Here is a 19,479-nt window from a genome sequence, read left to right as displayed (position 1 = left end):
GGTCGAAGCGCGAATGCGCGAGCACCTGCTTTTCCGCTGTTGACCGTAGGGACATCGGGACACGTGGGTTTTGTTTATGTCTGTCATGTCTCCTCCCTGTTCCGTCATTGGCTGGGAAGTCACGTGTGTCCGGATTACCCTCAGCTGTTAGCAGTTGCGAGGGTAATCATGTCCGCATATATACCGCACGCTTCCCAGCACACAACGCAGAAGATTAAGTTAGTAAGTAAGTAAATAATACGAAGTGAATGTTTAGCGTTAGTGTAATTCGTGTCATAGTCATGGTCATAGTCATAGTCAGTTCGTGCTGGATATCCGCTTCCAGTTAATCGTCTTAGTTCGTGTCTTGTTTTGTGTAACGACCTAGATTCCTGCCTAGCCCAGTGTATGCCTGTTTGCCAATCGCCTGACCTCTTGCATGTTTATGGATTACGTCTTGGATCACGTTTTGGATTTGTCTGCCTGTCTGTCGTCAAAATAAACACTGTTCACTGCTTCCGGACCCATTCAACGGATTTTTCGGTGCCCCAGAGTATTTCCTGGTAGACTGTCAATACTACTTCGCCAGTCTGTTAGACCCTAAGCCAGAGGAGAAGCAATGGCTCCGATTTATATGGTCCCGGTTCTTTGGACCGGCCCGTCAATGGGTTCAGCTCAAACTGGAGAAGCACTGTAGGAACCTGGACGGTGTAGAACAGTTTGTGGGGAATTTCATGTTGTGATTCGGGAGTCTGGAGGCGAAGGAGGAGCTAGAGCAACTTCTCAGGGGTGTAAGTCTGGAAGGCGAACCTGCCCTGCCGTTTACCCACTACTACAGGCAACGTCATACAGAGCTCAACCCTGAGATCCAAGCCAAGCCTCCAGTCAGGAAAGTCCAAGTCCCAGTCAAGTCTCATGTCCCTGATGTCCAAGTCCCAGTCAAGTCTGAAGTCCCTAAGGTCCAAGTCAAGTCTGAAGTCCCTAAGGTCCAAGTCAAGTCTGAAGTCCCTAAGGTCCAAGTCCAGTCTCGCGTCCCTGAGATCCAAGTCAAGTCTCGCGTCCCTGAGATCCAAGTCAAGTCTCGCGTCCCTGAGATCCAAGTCAAGTCTCGCGTCCCTGAGCTCCAAGTCAAGCCTCCAGTCCCTGAGCTCCAGGTCCAGCCTCCAGTCCCTGAGCTCCAGGTCCAGCCTCCAGTCCCTGAGCTCCCGTTCAAGGCTGCTGACACGCACAGCCAGGCCCTGCTCACGCCACAGTCCGCTGACACGCACCGCCAAGCTCCGCTCATGCCACAGTCCGCCGACACGCACCGCCAAGCTCCGCTCACGCCACAGTCCGCCGACACGCACCGCCAAGCTCCGCTCACGCCACAGTCCGCCGACACGCATCGCCAAGCTCTGCTCACGCCACAGTCCGCCTTGCAACACAGCCAGCAGAGTAACCTGAGCATCTGGGGCTTTCCACTGCAGGGGAGGCACACCTTGCTGCGCAGTCCAGAGGTGAAGGCTGGCCCAGAAATTTTTTTGGGGGGGGCAATGAGGACAGCAGAGCTCCAGCCTGAGGCCTACGGGGAGGTCTCAGCTGTGGAGCTCTCACCTGAGGTCAACATGGCGACCTCAGAGGGACTGGCTGAGGAGGCTGTCCCGCTGCCATGCACAGCCGAGGAGGCTGTCCCGCTGCCCTGCACAGCCAAGAAGGCTGTCCCGCTGCCCTGTTCAGCTGCGGACGTCGCTCAGCCTCCCCGTTCAGCTGTGGATGTCGCTCAGCCTCCCCGTTCAGCTGTGGACGTCGCTCAGCCTCCCCGTTCAGCTGTGGATGTCGCTCAGCCTCCCCGTTCAGCTGTGGACGTCGCTCAGCCCGCCTGTTCAGCTGAGGACGCCGCTCAGCCCGCCTGTTCAGCTGAGGACGCCGCTCAGCCTCCCTGTTCAGCTGTGGACGTCGCTCAGCCTTCCTGCTCCATGGCAGATAGCGTTCCCCCCTTCTGCGTCGAGGAGACCCACGTTCCTCTCCCTGGCCGCACGGAGACCCACGCTCCTCTCCCTGGCCTTACAGGGGACTTCGCTCTGCCTTCCAGTTCAGCTGGGGACGTCGCTCCGCTTTCAGGCTCCGACGAGGACGTCGCCCTGCTTCCCTGCTCCGCTGAGTACAGTGCTCTGTTTCCCTGTCCAGCTGAGGTCGTCGCTCAGCCTCCCTGTCCAGCTGAGATCGTCGCTCAGCTTTCATGCTCCGCCAAGGATTTCGCTCAGCTCGCCTGCCCGGCTGTGGACGTCGCTCTGCCTTCATGCTCCGCCGAGGACTTCGCTCAGCCCGCCTGCCCGGCTGTGGATGTCGCTCTGCCTTCATGCTCCGCCGAGGACTTTGCTCAGCCTGCCTGCCCGGCTGTGGATGTTGCTCCGCTTCCCTGCGCCGCCAAGAACACCGTGCAGTTTCCTGGTTCTGCCTGGGACATTCAGTCCAGGGGGCCGGGTCCACCAATTAAATGGGATGACTCATGGCACTCCGGGAGGAGTGCCTTTAGGGGGGGGTTCTGTCACGATTCCCCCTTGAAGCAGCGTGCTCGAAGCGCGACTGCGCGAGCACCTGCTTTTCCGCTTTTGACCGTAGGGACATGGGGACATGTGGGTTTTGTTTATGTCTGTCATGTCTCCTCCCTGTTCCGTCATTGGCTGGGAAGTCACGTGTGTCCGGATTACCCTCAGCTGTTAGCAGTTGCGAGGGTAATCATGTCCGCATATATACCGCGCGCTTCCCAGCACACAACGTGGAAGATTAAGTTAGTAAGTAAGTAAATAATACGAAGTGAATGTTTAGCGTTAGTGTAATTCGTGTCATAGTCATAGTCATAGTCAGTTCGTGCTGGATATCCGCTTCCAGTTAATCGTCTTAGTTCGTGTCTTGTTTTGTGTAACGACCTAGATTCCTGCCTAGCCCAGTGTATGCCTGTTTGTCAATCGCTTGACCTCTTGCATGTTTATGGATTATGTCTTGGATGACGTTTTGGATTTGTCTGCCTGTCTGTCGTCAAAATAAACACTGTTCACCCTGCGCTTGCATCCGCCTTATCTCTGCTCCGTCACGGTGTGTGACACAATGAAAATGACATTTAACAAAATAAAGTCTATACTGCTTACTGTTGGAGACAGAATGTAAGTGGATGCCTGTGGAAAAGCAGCAAAATTAAACTTTTATTGACATACCAAGTATTTATGCATGATATAAAAATCATTATTTTAAAAATTGATGGAATTCCTTTAGGCATGCTTACGCTTGAATGGTCAGAACTGTACGACCGTCCACAGTCCTCTGCCATATTCAGTTACTGAGAACATAAAATAAATGTAAATTGATATTTGATTTCAGAGAAATCAAACATCACAGTAATTACTGAAATTATCCATCACAATAATCACTGTGTGAGAGAGGGGTTTGCTTACCTGTGGGCACAATTTTCACAAATGATATACCTATGGTGGCCAAATATTTCACACACACACACACACACACACACACACACACACACACACACACACACACAAATGTCACGGTGCTGCAACAACATCGTGTGAAAGAGCATGGGTTAAAAAAAAAACCCCGAACATTTTAGACACATAAAAAAAAGACCCAGTTTTTTTTTAAAAATAGTTTTGCCATGATATTTATAGCTTTTTAGCATGTTAATTTGATAGCTTGTTATAGCTTGTTAGACGTAAAGCCAGCTTTAATTGTGTTTACAGAAGAAGTTAACTTTAGTTAGATAGCAACTTCTTAATGATGCAGTAAGTGAGTAATTTATATTACCATCACTTTAGCTTGACAGAAGGAGACCAGAATTTTTTAAAGGACTGAAAAGTTATTTTTCTTTCTTTCTTTCTTTTTTTCCTGAGTCCAAAATTTTTTCTAATCATCATCTGTCTTCCTCGTCCTCTTCATCACCAAAATACTTGAGGGGGAAAAATATAATTGAACAAAATGAAATTAATCTAAATTAAAAAGGGTATTTTAAAAATATATGATAGGGTACCTGTGTGTGCGTGTGTATGTGATTGTGCCCTGCGATGCACTGGCACCCTGTCCAGGGTGTACCCCGCCTTGTGCCCGATGCCCCTGGGATTGGCTCCAGGTTCCCCCGCGACCCTGAAGAAGGAGTAAGTGTCGTTCTGTCTGTGTCTTGTTTCACACAGGTCCTTCTGTCACCTACCCACCCACCCACATACGGCACTCTTTTGTCTTCCTTAATGGCCCAGTGCTGCTGCTGTTGGCACAGAAGATACAGGCTTTCCCCCAGAATTTCACGTTTGAATTTGAATTAAATTAAGTCAAAAAGATTATGTCTGCTTAATAGCCAGCATAAACTAGCACTTGAAGTCAGTGAAGACAAAAATTCACACTCTGGTCACATTTTTATTTTACAAGAGTGGACAAAAAAAATTAAAACAACAACAAAAAAATCTTTTTAGAAATTGAAACTCTTACAAAATTGCAGAAGATTCAGAGGCATCGACTATGTCATTTGTACCAAGACAGTATAACATTTACGTTTTATATAATATATAAAAACAAACAAATGCAGCACCGAGGCTTGTTACATGCATATAAACTATATTAACTCAAATCCAAAATGCTCTAACACCTGGAAAGGTGTGACTGTCAAGAGTTTTACTTTACTAACTTTGTGTGCACTTTATTTGTGTATGCACTTGTTTTATGTGTTTATTTTCACTGGGGTTTTTGGTTGAATATTTAAATAAAATTGTTTTTCTTTTACTTTACCTCTGATCTTTGTGTATCTTTGAGCATGCAGTGTGACTGCGAGTCTTTGTGCCTTTACTACCATTACTACCACTACCAAATGTTATATACAACTCTGAGTATTATATACAAAGCCCGTTTGATATAATAAACAGTATTTAATTCGTGAACCTTTACTTTTACCGTTTATTTTTGTCTTAATTTGCGGAATTATTCCACTGAATCATCATTGTCTGACTAGGAAGTAATGTTTGATTCCCGTTCCTGCACGTTCCGTTATTAGCGACGCACACCGGGATAATTGGTATAGCTGTTCATATCTTGTTAGTATATTCCGGACAGGACAATTGGTAAGTTCCCATGTTTATATTTTTCAGTTTTACCGTTTGTTTTGGTCGTTATTTGCCGAATTATTCTACTGAATCATCATTGACTGACTAGAAAGTAATGTTTGATTCCCGTTTCCTGCACGTTCGTATAGATCGGGGTCACCAACCTTTTTGAAACTGAGAGCTACTTCAGGGGTACTGAGTCATACGAAGCGATACCAGTTTGATAAACTCTTCTGAAATAACAAATTTGCTCAGTTTGCCTTTAGTTATATATATTATTATTAATGATAAATGATACTCATCAATGTGAAGACACTGATCACGTTAATGATTTCTCACAATAATTATGAACAACGAATTAACAAGGTGGGAAACAGACAATATCGATATTGAACAATTTATTTCTATTAATCTCAGCAATTGTTTACTTTTTGAGATGATCACTTCTACAACATTTCATAGGAAAAATGTCCCATTGCCACTAGCCCATAAAAATGTGTATAATGTGTATAAAATGTGCAGGAGTGTATAAATAAAATTTATAACAAGAATTTAAGTTTACCCTGTAAAGATGTGCTCGCGGTTTATTAGAGGTAGACATTTTCAGTGCTTTAAAAATTCTGGTGTGCTTCTGTCTTTAAGTCAACCTGACCATTGCGAACAGGAATAAGCCACCCAGTAAGGAGTCTCTGAGTTTGGACTTGCGCGATGTATCCCTACCTAAGACACCGAGAGCAAGCCATCAGAGTTCATCACCACCCCACGACATCCTGCAGGATCTCGCTCCGGACTATGAGCCGGTCAACAGAATCATGGTCATCAACCATGTATGTGCAGGTTGGTGGTAGATACTTTCAGTGCTTTAAAAACTTCTGGTCTCCTTCTGTCTAGCTAGTCAACAAAAATGTCACAACAAGTGACATCAACAACATTTTTAATGGGCAGCTGATGCATTTCGTGGAGGCACAGCTCGTTAAAGGGGTAGTAAGAGACAGCTAATAAGTGATATGGGTGAAAGTGTACAAGGAATGACGCTACATCAATAACAAACTTTGAGCACGTCTTCACAGTGTAAACTTAAATTCTTGTTATAAACTGTACTTATACACTCATGCACATACACATATTGTTTACAGAGGAGTATTTACACACATTTACACATTTATAACCAACGGAAGTCTAACCCCATTTAATTCAATTCAGTTCAATTCAATTTTATTTGCATAGCGCTTTTTACAATAGACATTGTCTCAAAGCAGCTTTACAGAAATATCAACATGGTATACAGATATTAAAGTTGCGAATTTATCCCGACTGAGCAAGCCACTGAGTGGCGACGGTGGCAAGGAAAAACTCCCTAAGATGTTTTAAGACGAAGAAATCTTGAGAGGAACCCGACTCAGAAGGGAACCCATCCTCATCTGGGTAACAACAGTTAGTGTGAAAAAGTTCATTATGGATTTATATGAAGTCTGTATGGCGTTAGGAGCAGCCGTAGTCCCAGCAGTCTGGAATTAAAGAAGATTTGAGCTCCATCCAGAGGCAGAAAGGATCTGGATCTCTAGTATCTCCATAAATTCGTGTGGGGCTCGGCGAAAGGAGAGAGGGAGAAAAAAGATAATTATGACTGCGAAGTAGTAGAACAGAATCTAGTCAGGGTAGGCTTGAGTAAACAAATACGTTTTAAGCTTAGACTTAAACACTGAGACTGTGTCTGAGTCCCGAACACTAATAGGAAGACTGTTCCATAACTGTGGGGCTCTATAAGAGAAAGCTCTTCCCCCTGCTGTAGCATTCACTATCAGAGGTACCGTCAAATAGCCTGCATCTTTTGACCTAAGTAGGCGTGGCGGATCATATAAAACCAAAAGGTCGCTTAGATATTGTGGCGCGAGACCATTTAGTGCTTTATAGGTTAATAAAAGTATTTTATAATTAATGCGAGATTTTACTGGGAGCCAGGGCAGTGTGGATGAGATCGGGGTGATGTGGGCGTATCTTCTGGTTCTAGTTAGGACTCTAGCAGCTGCATTCTCGACTAACTGGAGCTTATTTATATTCCTACTGGAACATCCAGACAGTATGGCATTACAGTAATCTAATCTAGAGGTGACGAATGCATGAACTAGTATTTCCGCATCGTGTAGTGACAATATGTTTCTTATTTTAGAAATATTTCTGAGATGAAAGAAGGCTATCCTAGTAATATTATCTACATGAGCATCAAATGATAGGCTGGAGTCAATAATCACTCCAAGGTCTTTAACTGCTGTACATGATGAAACAGAAAGACCATCCAGAGTTACTGTGAGATCAGAAAGATTACTTCTAGCTACACGTGGGCCTAATAAAAGTATTTCTGTTTTATCAGAATTAAGTAGAAGGAAGTTAATTAACATCCAATGTCTAATGTCCTTTACACAGTCCTCAACTTTACTAAGCTTCTGTCTGTCCTCTGGCTTCGCTGAAACATACAACTGTGTATCATCAGCATAACAGTGGAAGCTAATTCCATGTTTTGACCTAGGGGTAGCATATATATAAAGTAAAGAGCAGTGGGCCTAAAACAGAACCCTGTGGAACTCCAAAAGTAACCTCAGTACGTATGGAGAAATCACCATTTACATCTACGAACTGATAACGATCGGTCAGATAAGACCTGAGCCAGGAGAGGACTGTTCCCTTAATACCAACAACATTTTCTAATCTATCAAGTAGAATAGTGTGATCTATAGTATCAAAAGCTGCACTAAGGTCGAGTAACACAAGCAGCGAGACACAACCCTGATCGTAAGTCACTAGAAGGTCATTTACTACTTTAACTAACGCTGTCTCTGTGCAGTGATGAGGTCTAAATCCTGACTGATACATTTCATGAATGTTATTCCTATCTAAGTACGAGCATAACTGCTTTGCTACAACCTTTTCTAAAATCTTAGAGATGAAGGGGAGATTTGATATTGGTCTATAGTTGGACAATTGAGACGGGTCAAGATCAGGTTTTTTAATCAAGGGTTTAATAACTGCTAATTTAAGTGATTTAGGTAAATAGCCAGTGCTTAGGGAAGAATTGATTATATTTAGAAGTGGTTCAATTACTCCTGGACAAATCTGTTTAAACAAACATGTAGGTAAGGGATCTAGTATGCAAGTTGATGAATTGGCTGAAGAGATTAATGTAGCTAGTTCGGTCTCTCTAAGCGGAGCAAAACACTCTAAACATTGATCTGATATTGCTACATTGTCATGTAATGGGTTTGTTACAGTACTGTCCGGTTTTAATTTAATGGCCTGTATTTCACGTCTAATATTTTCAACCTTATCAATGAAAAATTTCATGAAATCTTCACTGCTATGTAATGATTGAGTGTTTCTCTCTGTAGTGGTTTTATTCTTAGTTAATTTTGCTACTGTGTTGAAAAGGAATCTAGAATTGTTTTTGTTGTCTCCTATTAAGGTGGAGAAATAGATTTTTCTAGCATCGCCAAGAGATTTCCTATATTTCAGTAGGCTCTCCTTCCATGCTGTTTGAAATATCACCAGTTTGGTTTGACGCCATTTACGTTCTAATTGTCGAGTTGTCTGTTTTAAGGTTCGCGTTTGATCGTTATACCAGGGTGCTAATTTTTTTTCTCTAATTATTTTCCTTTTGAGTGGAGCCACTCTATCTAGCGTGTAGCGGAGTGTTGACTCCAAGCTTTCAGTCGCCTGATCGAGTTCTGTGTGATCTGACGGTGATCCAAATCTAATTGATGTTTCTGCGAGGTTATTTATGAAGCTCGGTGCAGTAGCTGATTTGTAGGTACGTTTTATGCGGTAGCGAGGCGAGGTGTAAATATTATGATCAATACGTATTATGAACGAGATAAGATAATGGTCTGAGACAACTTCAGACTGCGGAAAAATGGTAATATTTTCTATACTTAGTCCGTATGTTAGTATGAGGTCAAGAGTGTGACCACCATTATGAGTAGGCCCGATTACGTTCTGATTAATCCCTACTGAATCTAAGATGGACACAACCGCTAATCTTAGAGGGTCTTCCAGGTTATCAAAATGAATATTAAAGTCTCCGACGATTAATGCTTTATCTACAGACACAACCAGGTTTGAGACAAAGTCTGCAAATTCACTAAGAAATTCAGTATATGGCCCTGGGGGTCTGTAAATAATAATTAGAGGAATTGACTTATTTTTTTGTGGCTACATAACTTATACTGGTATAAAGAATTTCAAAAGAATTAAATTTATGCTTAGGTTCTTACCGTGTTGATATTTCTGTAAAGCTGCTTTGAGACAATGTCTATTGTAAAAAGCGCTATACAAATAAAATTGAATTGAAATTGAATTGAATTGAATTTTTGTGTGAGGACTAGATTTTTACTATGGATGAGTCCAACACCTCCTCCTCTACCAGTTGAACGAGGCTGATGTACATAACTGTATCCAGGAGGACTGGCTTCATTTAATGCTATGTACTCGTTTGGTTTAATCCAAGTTTCTGTTAAATACATTAAATTACATTCCTGATCAGTAATGATGTCGTTAACAATAAGAGCCTTAGACGCGAGAGATCTAATGTTTAATAGTCCTAGCCTCAGATCAAAAGTGCTGGCTGTGCATTCAATATGATTTAATTTTATGTTAATTAGGTTACGAAGATAGACTTTCCGAGATTTTCTATATATTTGTATAGCTCGGAGAACAGACACAGTCTCTATAGTATGTATTACCTTTGCCGGATTTTTAATTGAACATTGATTATACTAAATGTTGTTATTATTGGAAGATGTACTTACGGTAGGCAGTCACTTGGAGTGTAGCGCCTTGGAAATGTTGTCTGAAAGCAGTTCCGCTCCAAGGCTGCTGGGGTGCAGGCCATCAGGACGAAACAACCTAGGACGCTCCCAGAACAGATTCCAGTTATTGACAAACACCAGATTCTGCTCATACACCAGATACTGCTCATACATTTACTATAAAAGATTTTCTTGTATAGGAAATAAGCCATTATACACCAAACCACACCAATAATAAATAAACTGGGAGCACATCGTTACAGGTTAAACATAAATTCTTGTTCCAAAACTGATTTATACACTCATACAAATGCAAATTTTATTTACAGAGGAGTATTTACACATTTACACCGGTATTCTAGTGACACAGAGCATATTAATATAAACTAGGCAGAAGGCAAGGCAAGTTTATTTACATAGAAAAACTCATTCATTAAAAAAAAGGAAGATAACAAGTAATACGGGCCGTATTTATGCACATTCTACATATTTTTTACACTAGTATTTACACGAATTTTCACAGGTATTTACACATTCATACCCAAAGGAGGTTTAAACCCTTTCCTATAAAAGACCTTCTTTCAACACCGTAATCAAACAAAAGTTCTTCATTTTCTTTAATGTTCTTTGTGGCCAGGAAAATAATAATGTCCACCCCGTTTTGAAGAGTGTATGCTCTGGGCCTCAGGTTGCAACGTTTCCTTGAGTGGTTGATTAACCGCCCAAAAGTCTGTCGGTCTGGATGGCACTCACAGCAAGGCGAATGTGCGTCAGTGCACATAGCCTGTCCATTCATGTTTTCGAAAAAAAACATGTGAACACCGTCCTCCGCACTCACAGTGCTGTGAGTGCTGTGTCCCTCTGAGGCTGTGACGACCTGCCCGTGGTAGTCACACACCTCTTCACCAGCCAGAAATCTTCGGGTAGCAATAAAGCCCTTGCCCTTCCCTCCATCTTCCGTCACACAATATTTTAGAAGGAGAAGAGTATTAGACTGGTGCATATAATATAATTTGTTTACAAATTGTGGATTGTATTAATTGTGTCGACAAATATAAAACATGTGTACCTCGACTGACCAGCCAGCAAATCCAGGAGCTGACTAGCCCTCACGACATTGTCTGCCTGCTTCATGCGGTAATGTTTCTCCGCTGTAGCAGTCGAATGTGTCAGATAGTCAGCTACCAGAGACTTCTCTGAGTCAGTCAGACTCTTGGTGGCTGTCTCGAAGACCCGGCGTGCTCTCTGGCTGGTCACCCATGGTCTGACGCCATACCTAAAGTGCAAGTCGAAACCGTATATTAATTTGATGTTTATTTATTTATATACATATAAAACACATCTACCCTCAGACCTCAGGTGCCATACAGAGTGTGTGCGAAATTAATCATGATGGTCAGCTTACCCTATGTGCAGCCGTTGGAGGTCATTGGAGGGATTGTGTATTCTTCCACTCGCGGATGAGATGAAGAATCTCTCTTCAGTCCCATCCATATCCTCCCTCTTCCGCTTCCTGATGCAGAACTGGAGTTGTGGCCGCACACGTGTAGTACAGCTCAAACCACTGTTTGCAGAGGAAAAATAAAAATTAATTACATTCATTCATAAATAACGTCAAGATAAATTAATGCATCCTGTTTCTGACAGGAAAATTATTTCCAACTTACAGAATCCTCCTCCTGGGAAAGGGAAAATGTGGCCACTTGCCATGGGTGATGATAAATTCTGACTGCTTGCTCTCAGTCTGTTTGGCAGATATACGGGTTGTAAGTCCAAGTAAGTTGTAAGTTGGGAAAGGGCAAATGTGGCCACTTGTTGAGCACTCGTCTTGTGCTCCTTGTGTACCCCGATGCAGTGGTCTTCTTGTTCAGCCACTCTGGAACATCTTCCGGGTGATGGCCAGGAAGTCTCCTTTGGTGGCCCTGACCACAGCTGTGTAGTCATGCGTTGTCAGTTCTCCATCTGCTGTCAACCTCTCGTGCCTGTGAAAAAGATCAAACATATTAACACATCATAATATTATTTGTCACAGTGCTCACATATATTTGCTGTAATTCAGAAAAATGGGTGCAAAAATAAACTTGCCTTTTTTGGGTAATCTCCTTGCTGACCTTCGTACTGCAGCTCTTCTGCAGCAGTCCGAGGTAGTCTATGAACTCCCTACAGTCTGTATGCAGGTCCTTGTCATCATGCCTCAGGTTGGTGTTGATGGTCTGGTATGTGTGGAATCTGTATAGAAAGTACAAGTAAAAATTATGTACATGTATTCAAGCACAATTAAGTTTTGTGTGCACAAGTTTTGATACGCAAAAAAAAAAAAAACCCCACCAAATTCTACCAACCTTTTCAAATTTTTCATGTAGTTAATTTGAGTTTGTTTCGATAGTCAGTCAGCTCCCTGAAAAACTGCTGCGTCTTCTCTCTGTCTCTGACAAATTCCAGGGACGGTGCCCATGGGTCCATGTTACACAGAAAACGTGCAACGTTTTCAACCTGAAAAAAAGGACACGTTAGATGACCTTGTCATCATGACTAGTTTTCTGTGTGAAAACTAGGTGGTGTGTGACTACCACTAGTTTCTGTGGTAGTCACTCACCACCTCACCAGCCAGAAATCTTCGGGTAGCAATGACGCCCTTGCCCTTCCCTCCATCTTCCGTCACAACAAGTCCTTTCCACCTCTGGGTCCTTGTGAGTCTCCGGATCTGTTTAGCGTCCAATGCTGTGTCCACGGATCCATGGGGCTTCCATTCTTTGATGAACTGGGCTGCACTGGGTATGTTGCTCCTCCATCCCTGATCAGAGATCCACTTGCTGACCTTCTCCTCACTGGGTAGACGAGGGCCAAAGCGCGCTGTCAGGAAAACATGGAAAGATTTTGTTAGTTAAAACTATAATTCACAACTGTGAACATAGCACCTTACTTGGTAAATATCTTTTTACATATAGTTTTAAAAAATACTAACAGTGAATATCATCTGGGCCTTCACCCATTGCTCGTACAGCTTCCGCTGAAAGCTAGGTGAGATGTCGGCGCGCAGAGCCTTATCTGGTGCTCCACCCTCCAGAGTCACCGGGTGCTGTTCTACACGCCGGTTGTACGCTGCCTCTAAATCCATTTGCAGATCTGTCGTCTCTGCCTTCTGCTGGGCAGCACTGCGAGCAATGCTACGGGCAGCGCGGCTGGATTCCCCTTCTGAAGGATCAGTGCTAAATAAAAAGAAGTAATATTTTAGAAGGAGAAGAGTATTAGACTGGTGCATATAATATAATTTGTTTACAAATTGTGGATTGTATTAATTGTGTCGACAAATATAAAACATGTGTACCTCGACTGACCAGCCAGCAAATCCAGGAGCTGACTAGCCCTCACGACGTTGTCTGCCTGCTTCATGCGGTAATGTTTCTCCGCTGTAGCAGTCGAATGTGTCAGATAGTCAGCTACCAGAGACTTCTCTGTGTCAGTCAGACTCTTGGTGGCTGTCTCGAGGACCCGGTGTGCTCTCTGGCTGGTCACCCATGGTCTGATGCCATACCTAAAGTGCAAGTCGAAACCGTATATTAATTTGATGTTTATTTATTTATATACATATAAAACACATCTACCCTCAGACCTCAGGTGCCATACAGAGTGTGTGCGAAATTAATCATGATGGTCAGCTTACCCTATGTGCAGCCGTTGGAGGTCATTGGAGGGATTGTGTATTCCTCCACTCGTGGATGAGATGAAGAATCTCTCTTCAGTCCCATCCATATCCTCCCTCTTCCGCTTCCTGATGCAGGACTGGAGTTGTGGCCGAACACGTGTAGTACAGCTCAAACCACCGTTTGCAGAGGAAAAATAAAAATTAATTACATTCATTCATAAATAACGTCAAGATAAATTAATGCATCCTGTTTCTGACAGGAAAATTATTTCCAACTTACAGTATCCTCCTCCTGGGAAAGGGCAAATGTGGCCACTTGCCATGGGTGATGATAAATTCTGACTGCTTGCTCTCAGTCTGTTTGGCAGATATACGGGTTGTAAGTCCAAGTAAGTTCTAAGTTGTAAGTTGGGAAAGGGCAAATGTGGCCACTTGTTGAGCACTCGTCTTGTGCTCCTTGTGTACCCCAATGCAGTGGTCTTCTTGTTCAGCCACTTTGGAACTTCTTCCGGGTGATGGCCAGGAAGTCTCCTTTGGTGGCCCTGACCACAGCTGTGCAGTCATGCGTTGTCAGTTCTCCATCTGCTGTCAACCTCTTGTGCCTGTGAAAAAGATCAAACATATTAACACATCATAATATTATTTGTCACAGTGCTCACATATATTTGCTGTAATTCAGAAAAATGGGTGCAAAAATAAACTTGCCTTTTTTGGGTAATCTCCTTGCTGACCTTCTTACTGCAGCTCTTCTGCAGCAGTCCGAGGTAGTCTATGAACCCCCTACAGTCTGTATGCAGGTCCTTGTCATCATGCCTCAGGTTGGTGTTGATGGTCTGGTATGTGTGGAATCTGTATAGAAAGTACAAGTAAAAATTATGTACATGTATTCATGTACATAATGCGTCTTCTCTCTGTCTCTGACAAATTCCAGGGTTGGTGCCCGTGGGTCCATGTAACACAGAAAACGTGCAACGTTTTCAACCTGAAAAAAAGGACACGTTAGATGACCTTGTCATCATGACTAGTTTTCTGTGTGAAAACTAGGTGGTGTGTGACTACCACTAGTTTCTGTGGTAGTCACTCACCACCTCACCAGCCAGAAATCTTCGGGTAGCAATGACGCCCTTGCCCTTCCCTCCATCTTCCGTCACAACAAGTCCTTTCCACCTCTGGGTCCTTGTGAGTCTCCGGATCTGTTTAGCGTCCAATGCTGTGTCCACGGATCCATGGGGCTTCCATTCTTTGATGAACTGGGCTGCACTGGGTATGTTGCTCCTCCATCCCTGATCAGAGATCCACTTGCTGACCTTCTCCTCACTGGGTAGACGAGGGCCAAAGCGCGCTGTCAGGAAAACATGGAAAGATTTTGTTAGTTAAAACTATAATTCACAACTGTGAACATAGCACCTTACTTGGTAAATATCTTTTTACATATAGTTTTAAAAAATACTAACAGTGAATATCATCTGGGCCTTCACCCATTGCTCGTACAGCTTCCGCTGAAAGCTAGGTGAGATGTCGGCGCGCAGAGCCTTATCTGGTGCTCCACCCTCCAGAGTCACCGGGTGCTGTTCTACACGCCGGTTGTACGCTGCCTCTAAATCCATTTGCAGATCTGTCGTCTCTGCCTTCTGCTGGGCAGCACTGCGAGCAATGCTACGGGCAGCGCGGCTGGATTCCCCTTCTGAAGGATCAGTGCTAAATACAAAGAAGTAATATTTTAGAAGGAGAAGAGTATTAGACTGGTGCATATAATATAATTTGTTTACAAATTGTGGATTGTATTAATTGTGTCGACAAATATAAAACATGTGTACCTCGACTGACCAGCCAGCAAATCCAGGAGCTGACTAGCCCTCACGACGTTGTCTGCCTGCTTCATGCGGTAATGTTTCTCCGCTGTAGCAGTCGAATGTGTCAGATAGTCAGCTACCAGAGACTTCTCTGTGTCAGTCAGACTCTTGGTGGCTGTCTCGAGGACCCGGTGTGCTCTCTGGCTGGTCACCCATGGTCTGATGCCATACCTAAAGTGCAAGTCGAAACCGTATATTAATTTGATGTTTATTTATTTATATACATATAAAACACATCTACCCTCAGACCTCAGGTGCCATACAGAGTGTGTGCGAAATTAATCATGATGGTCAGCTTACCCTATGTGCAGCCGTTGGAGGTCATTGGAGGGATTGTGTATTCTTCCACTCGCGGATGAGATGAAGAATCTCTCTTCAGTCCCATCCATATCCTCCCTCTTCCGCTTCCTGATGCAGGACTGGAGTTGTGGCCGAACACGTGTAGTACAGCTCAAACCACTGTTTGCAGAGGAAAAATAAAAATTAATTACATTCATTCATAAATAACGTCAAGATAAATTAATGCATCCTGTTTCTGACAGGAAAATTATTTCCAACTTACAGTATCCTCCTCCTGGGAAAGGGCAAATGTGGCCACTTGCCATGGGTGATGATAAATTCTGACTGCTTGCTCTCAGTCTGTTTGGCAGATATACGGGTTGTAAGTCCAAGTAAGTTGTAAGTTGTAGGTTGGGAAAGGGCAAATGTGGCCACTTGTTGAGCACTCGTCTTGTGCTCCTTGTGTACCCCAATGCAGTGGTCTTCTTGTTCAGCCACTCTGGAACTTCTTCCGGGTGATGGCCAGGAAGTCTCCTTTGGTGGCCCTGACCACAGCTGTGCAGTCATGCGTTGTCAGTTCTCCATCTGCTGTCAACCTCTCGTGCCTGTGAAAAAGATCAAACATATTAACACATCATAATATTATTTGTCACAGTGCTCACATATATTTGCTGTAATTCAGAAAAATGGGTGCAAAAATAAACTTGCCTTTTTTGGGTAATCTCCTTGCTGACCTTCTTACTGCAGCTCTTCTGCAGCAGTCCGAGGTAGTCTATGAACTCCCTACAGTCTGTATGCAGGTCCTTGTCATCATGCCTCAGGTTGGTGTTGATGGTCTGGTATGTGTGGAATCTGTATAGAAAGTACAAGTAAAAATTATGTACATGTATTCATGTACATAATGCGTCTTCTCTCTGTCTCTGACAAATTCCAGGGTTGGTGCCCGTGGGTCCATGTAACACAGAAAACGTGCAACGTTTTCAACCTGAAAAAAAGGACACGTTAGATGACCTTGTCATCATGACTAGTTTTCTGTGTGAAAACTAGGTGGTGTGTGACTACCACTAGTTTCTGTGGTAGTCACTCACCACCTCACCAGCCAGAAATCTTCGGGTAGCAATGACGCCCTTGCCCTTCCCTCCATCTTCCGTCACAACAAGTCTTTTCCACCTCTGGGTCCTTTTGAGAAATATTGTTCTTGGATATCAAACTCAAAACAAGTGTTTTTTTGGTAGTGCTCACCTACTCCTAATGTTTAGGATTCTCATTTTGAAGGTCTGTCCGCAGGAACGAAAAAAGCTTTGAGCTAACGCATGAGCTTTAGCTAGGCAGGAGAAATCAGGGGGTTGGGGATCCCAGTCCAGAAAGATTTCCAGGCCTTAATAAAAGCTTACCCAGTGAAGATGCAGGCACTTTAACTTCACCCAGTATTTTAGTAAAAAAAAAATACATGACATTTGATACATGACCTTTGAAGGCCCAAGACCAACCTTTGCCTGCCCCGGTGGACGTAGATGGTACTGCAGTGAATTTCTGATATTTTCCCTCTGAGATTTCGTAATCTTAAATCACCGTGTTACAGCTGGATTTATATTGGACATTCGCTGTACATTCGAACCTCTCTCTTCTATTTCTCAAGAAATAAACACACAAAAAGGACATAGTGTGTATTTTCTTAATAATGTGTATTAAGTGGACATAGAAAAATTAAAAGTATATTCAGTTGTATTGGTTCTATGTCCACTCAATACACATTATGTCTGTCACGATTCCCCCTTGAAGCAGCGTGCTCTAAGCGCGAATGCACGAGCACCTGCTTTTCCGTTGTTGACCGTAGTGACATCTGGACACGTGTGTTTTGTTTATGTTTCTGTCATGTCTCCTCCCTGTTATGTCATTGGCTGGGATTTCACGTGGGTCTGTATTGCTCTCAGCTGCTAGCAGTTTAGACGCTGATCATGTCCGCATATGTACCGTGCGCCTCCCAGCACACAATGCGGAAGATTAATACCGTAGAGTTAGATTAGTTCGTATCGTAGTCATAGTCACGGTCCATGTTTAGAGTTAGTTTAGTTCGTATCGTAGTCATAGTCACGGTCCATGTTTCCATGATTCCAGCCTTGCCCCGTGTATGCCTGTTTGCCAATCGCCTGACCTCTTGCATGTTTGTGGATTACGTTTTGGATCACGTTTTGGATTTGTCTGCCTGTCTCTCTTTCCAATAAACAACTGTTCATCCTGCACTGGCATCTGTCCTATCTCTGCTCCGTCACGATTCGTGACAGAATCTTCCCCCTCAACATGGATGCAGCACGAGGACGAGAGAGAAGTCACGCCACAGAAACCAGGGAAGTAGTAGGACAATACCTCATCGGGGAACGCTCGGATTACTGGCCGCATTTTTCGTCCGTGCAATTTCCCCAAAGGTACGCCGTTGAATTGCCACCAGAGACAGCGGGATTGGGGAGCTACCCGCTGGAGTTCCTCTTCAGCTGCCAGGAGTATTTCTGCAGCTTGGCGTTTCCCAAGCCTACTAAGAGAGAGTGGATCGGGTTCCTGGTGTCCAGGTTTTGCGGTCCGGCCCGTGACTGGGCGGAGCAGCTGGTGAGTGCTGGGTCGCCAGCCCTCCATGATGTCACTCAGTTTGCAGAGCTGTTTATGGAGGAGTTTTCACAGCCTGGACAACTTCGTGGTCTTGATTTACTGGGGTGGAGAGTCAATGGACAGCCCCAGGTGGACCCACCATTCAACCTCTATTATGAGGAGATGGACAGGGCAGTAACCAGCGATCCACTTCAGTTTCCGGCCAACGCGGGGGCGAAATCTCCGAGATGTATGACCGAGGGCTGCGGGAGAGAGACTCAGCTTCAATGTCCCACCTGCAAGAAGCTGGGCCTCCAGGAAGCTTTCTTCTGCTCTCAGGAATGCTTCAAGAGCAGCTGGCGGGAGCATAAGAAACTCCACCGGAGAGCCCGTGCAGAGACCCAGCCCGGGATCAACCGGGTGACATCGGAGCGCCCGTCGGAGGTCATAGAACCAGAGCTCAACCCTGAGGTCCAAGTCCAAGTCAAGTCCCAAGTCCCTGAGGTCCAAGTCAAGTCTCAAGCTTCTGAAGTCCAAGTAAAGTCTCAAGTCCCTGAGGTCCAAGTCAAGTTTCAAGCTTCTGAAGTCCAAGTGAAGTCTCAAGTCCCTAAGGTCCAAGTCCAAGTCAAGCCTCCAGTCTCTGAAATCCAAGTCAAGTCTCCAGTCCCTGAAATCCAAGTCAAGTCTCAAGTCCCTAAGGTCCAAGTCCAAGTAAAACCTCCAGTCTCTGAGGTCCAAGTCAAGCCTCCAGTCAGTGAGGCCCAAGTCCAAGTCAAGCCTCGAGTCTCTGACGTCCAAGTCAAGCCTCCAGTCTCTGACGTCCAAGCCAAGCCTCCAGTCTCTGACGTCCAAGCCAAGCCTCCAGTCTCTGACGTCCAAGCCAAGTCTCCAGTCTCTGACGTCCAAGCCAAGTCTCACGTCCCTGAGCTCACGTCCAAGCCTGCTGATCCAGTTGACCAAGCTCTGCTAATATCTAAGCCTAATGACCCAATTCTGCTCACGCCCCAGTCTGCCGACACGCCCAGCCAAGTTCCGCTCACGCCCCAGTCTGCCGACACAACCAGCCAAGTTCCGCTCACGCCCCAGTCTGCCGACATGCCCAGCCAATTTCCGCTCATGCCCAAGCTTCACCTGGTGACCTCAGAGCCTCAGCCTCCCTGTTCAGCCGAGGTCGTCGCTCAGCCTCCCTGTCCAACCGAGGTCGTCGCTCAGCCTCCCTGTCCAGCCGAGGTCGTCGCTCAGCCCCCCTGTCCAGCCGAGGT

General features: G+C 44.6%; 1 protein-coding gene across 1 annotated transcript; it reads right to left on the bottom strand.

The window, feature by feature from the left end:
- Positions 1 to 14,356: 14,356 nt before the first annotated feature.
- LOC128629075 (uncharacterized) lies at positions 14,357 to 16,240 on the bottom strand. The gene is made up of 3 exons (XM_053675333.1): positions 15,656 to 16,240; positions 15,320 to 15,526; positions 14,357 to 15,200 (listed from the first exon to the last, which is right to left on the bottom strand). Exons 1-3 carry the CDS (start codon positions 15,850 to 15,852, stop codon positions 14,942 to 14,944), a joined length of 663 nt encoding a protein of 220 aa, XP_053531308.1. The 5' UTR covers positions 15,853 to 16,240; the 3' UTR covers positions 14,357 to 14,941.
- Between the last annotated feature and the right edge of the window lie 3,239 nt (positions 16,241 to 19,479).

The sequence above is a fragment of the Ictalurus punctatus genome, chromosome 24 (assembly GCF_001660625.3).
Source record: "Ictalurus punctatus breed USDA103 chromosome 24, Coco_2.0, whole genome shotgun sequence".
Lineage (NCBI taxonomy): Eukaryota > Metazoa > Chordata > Actinopteri > Siluriformes > Ictaluridae > Ictalurus > Ictalurus punctatus.
This window is presented reverse-complemented; position numbering and strand designations above follow the sequence as displayed.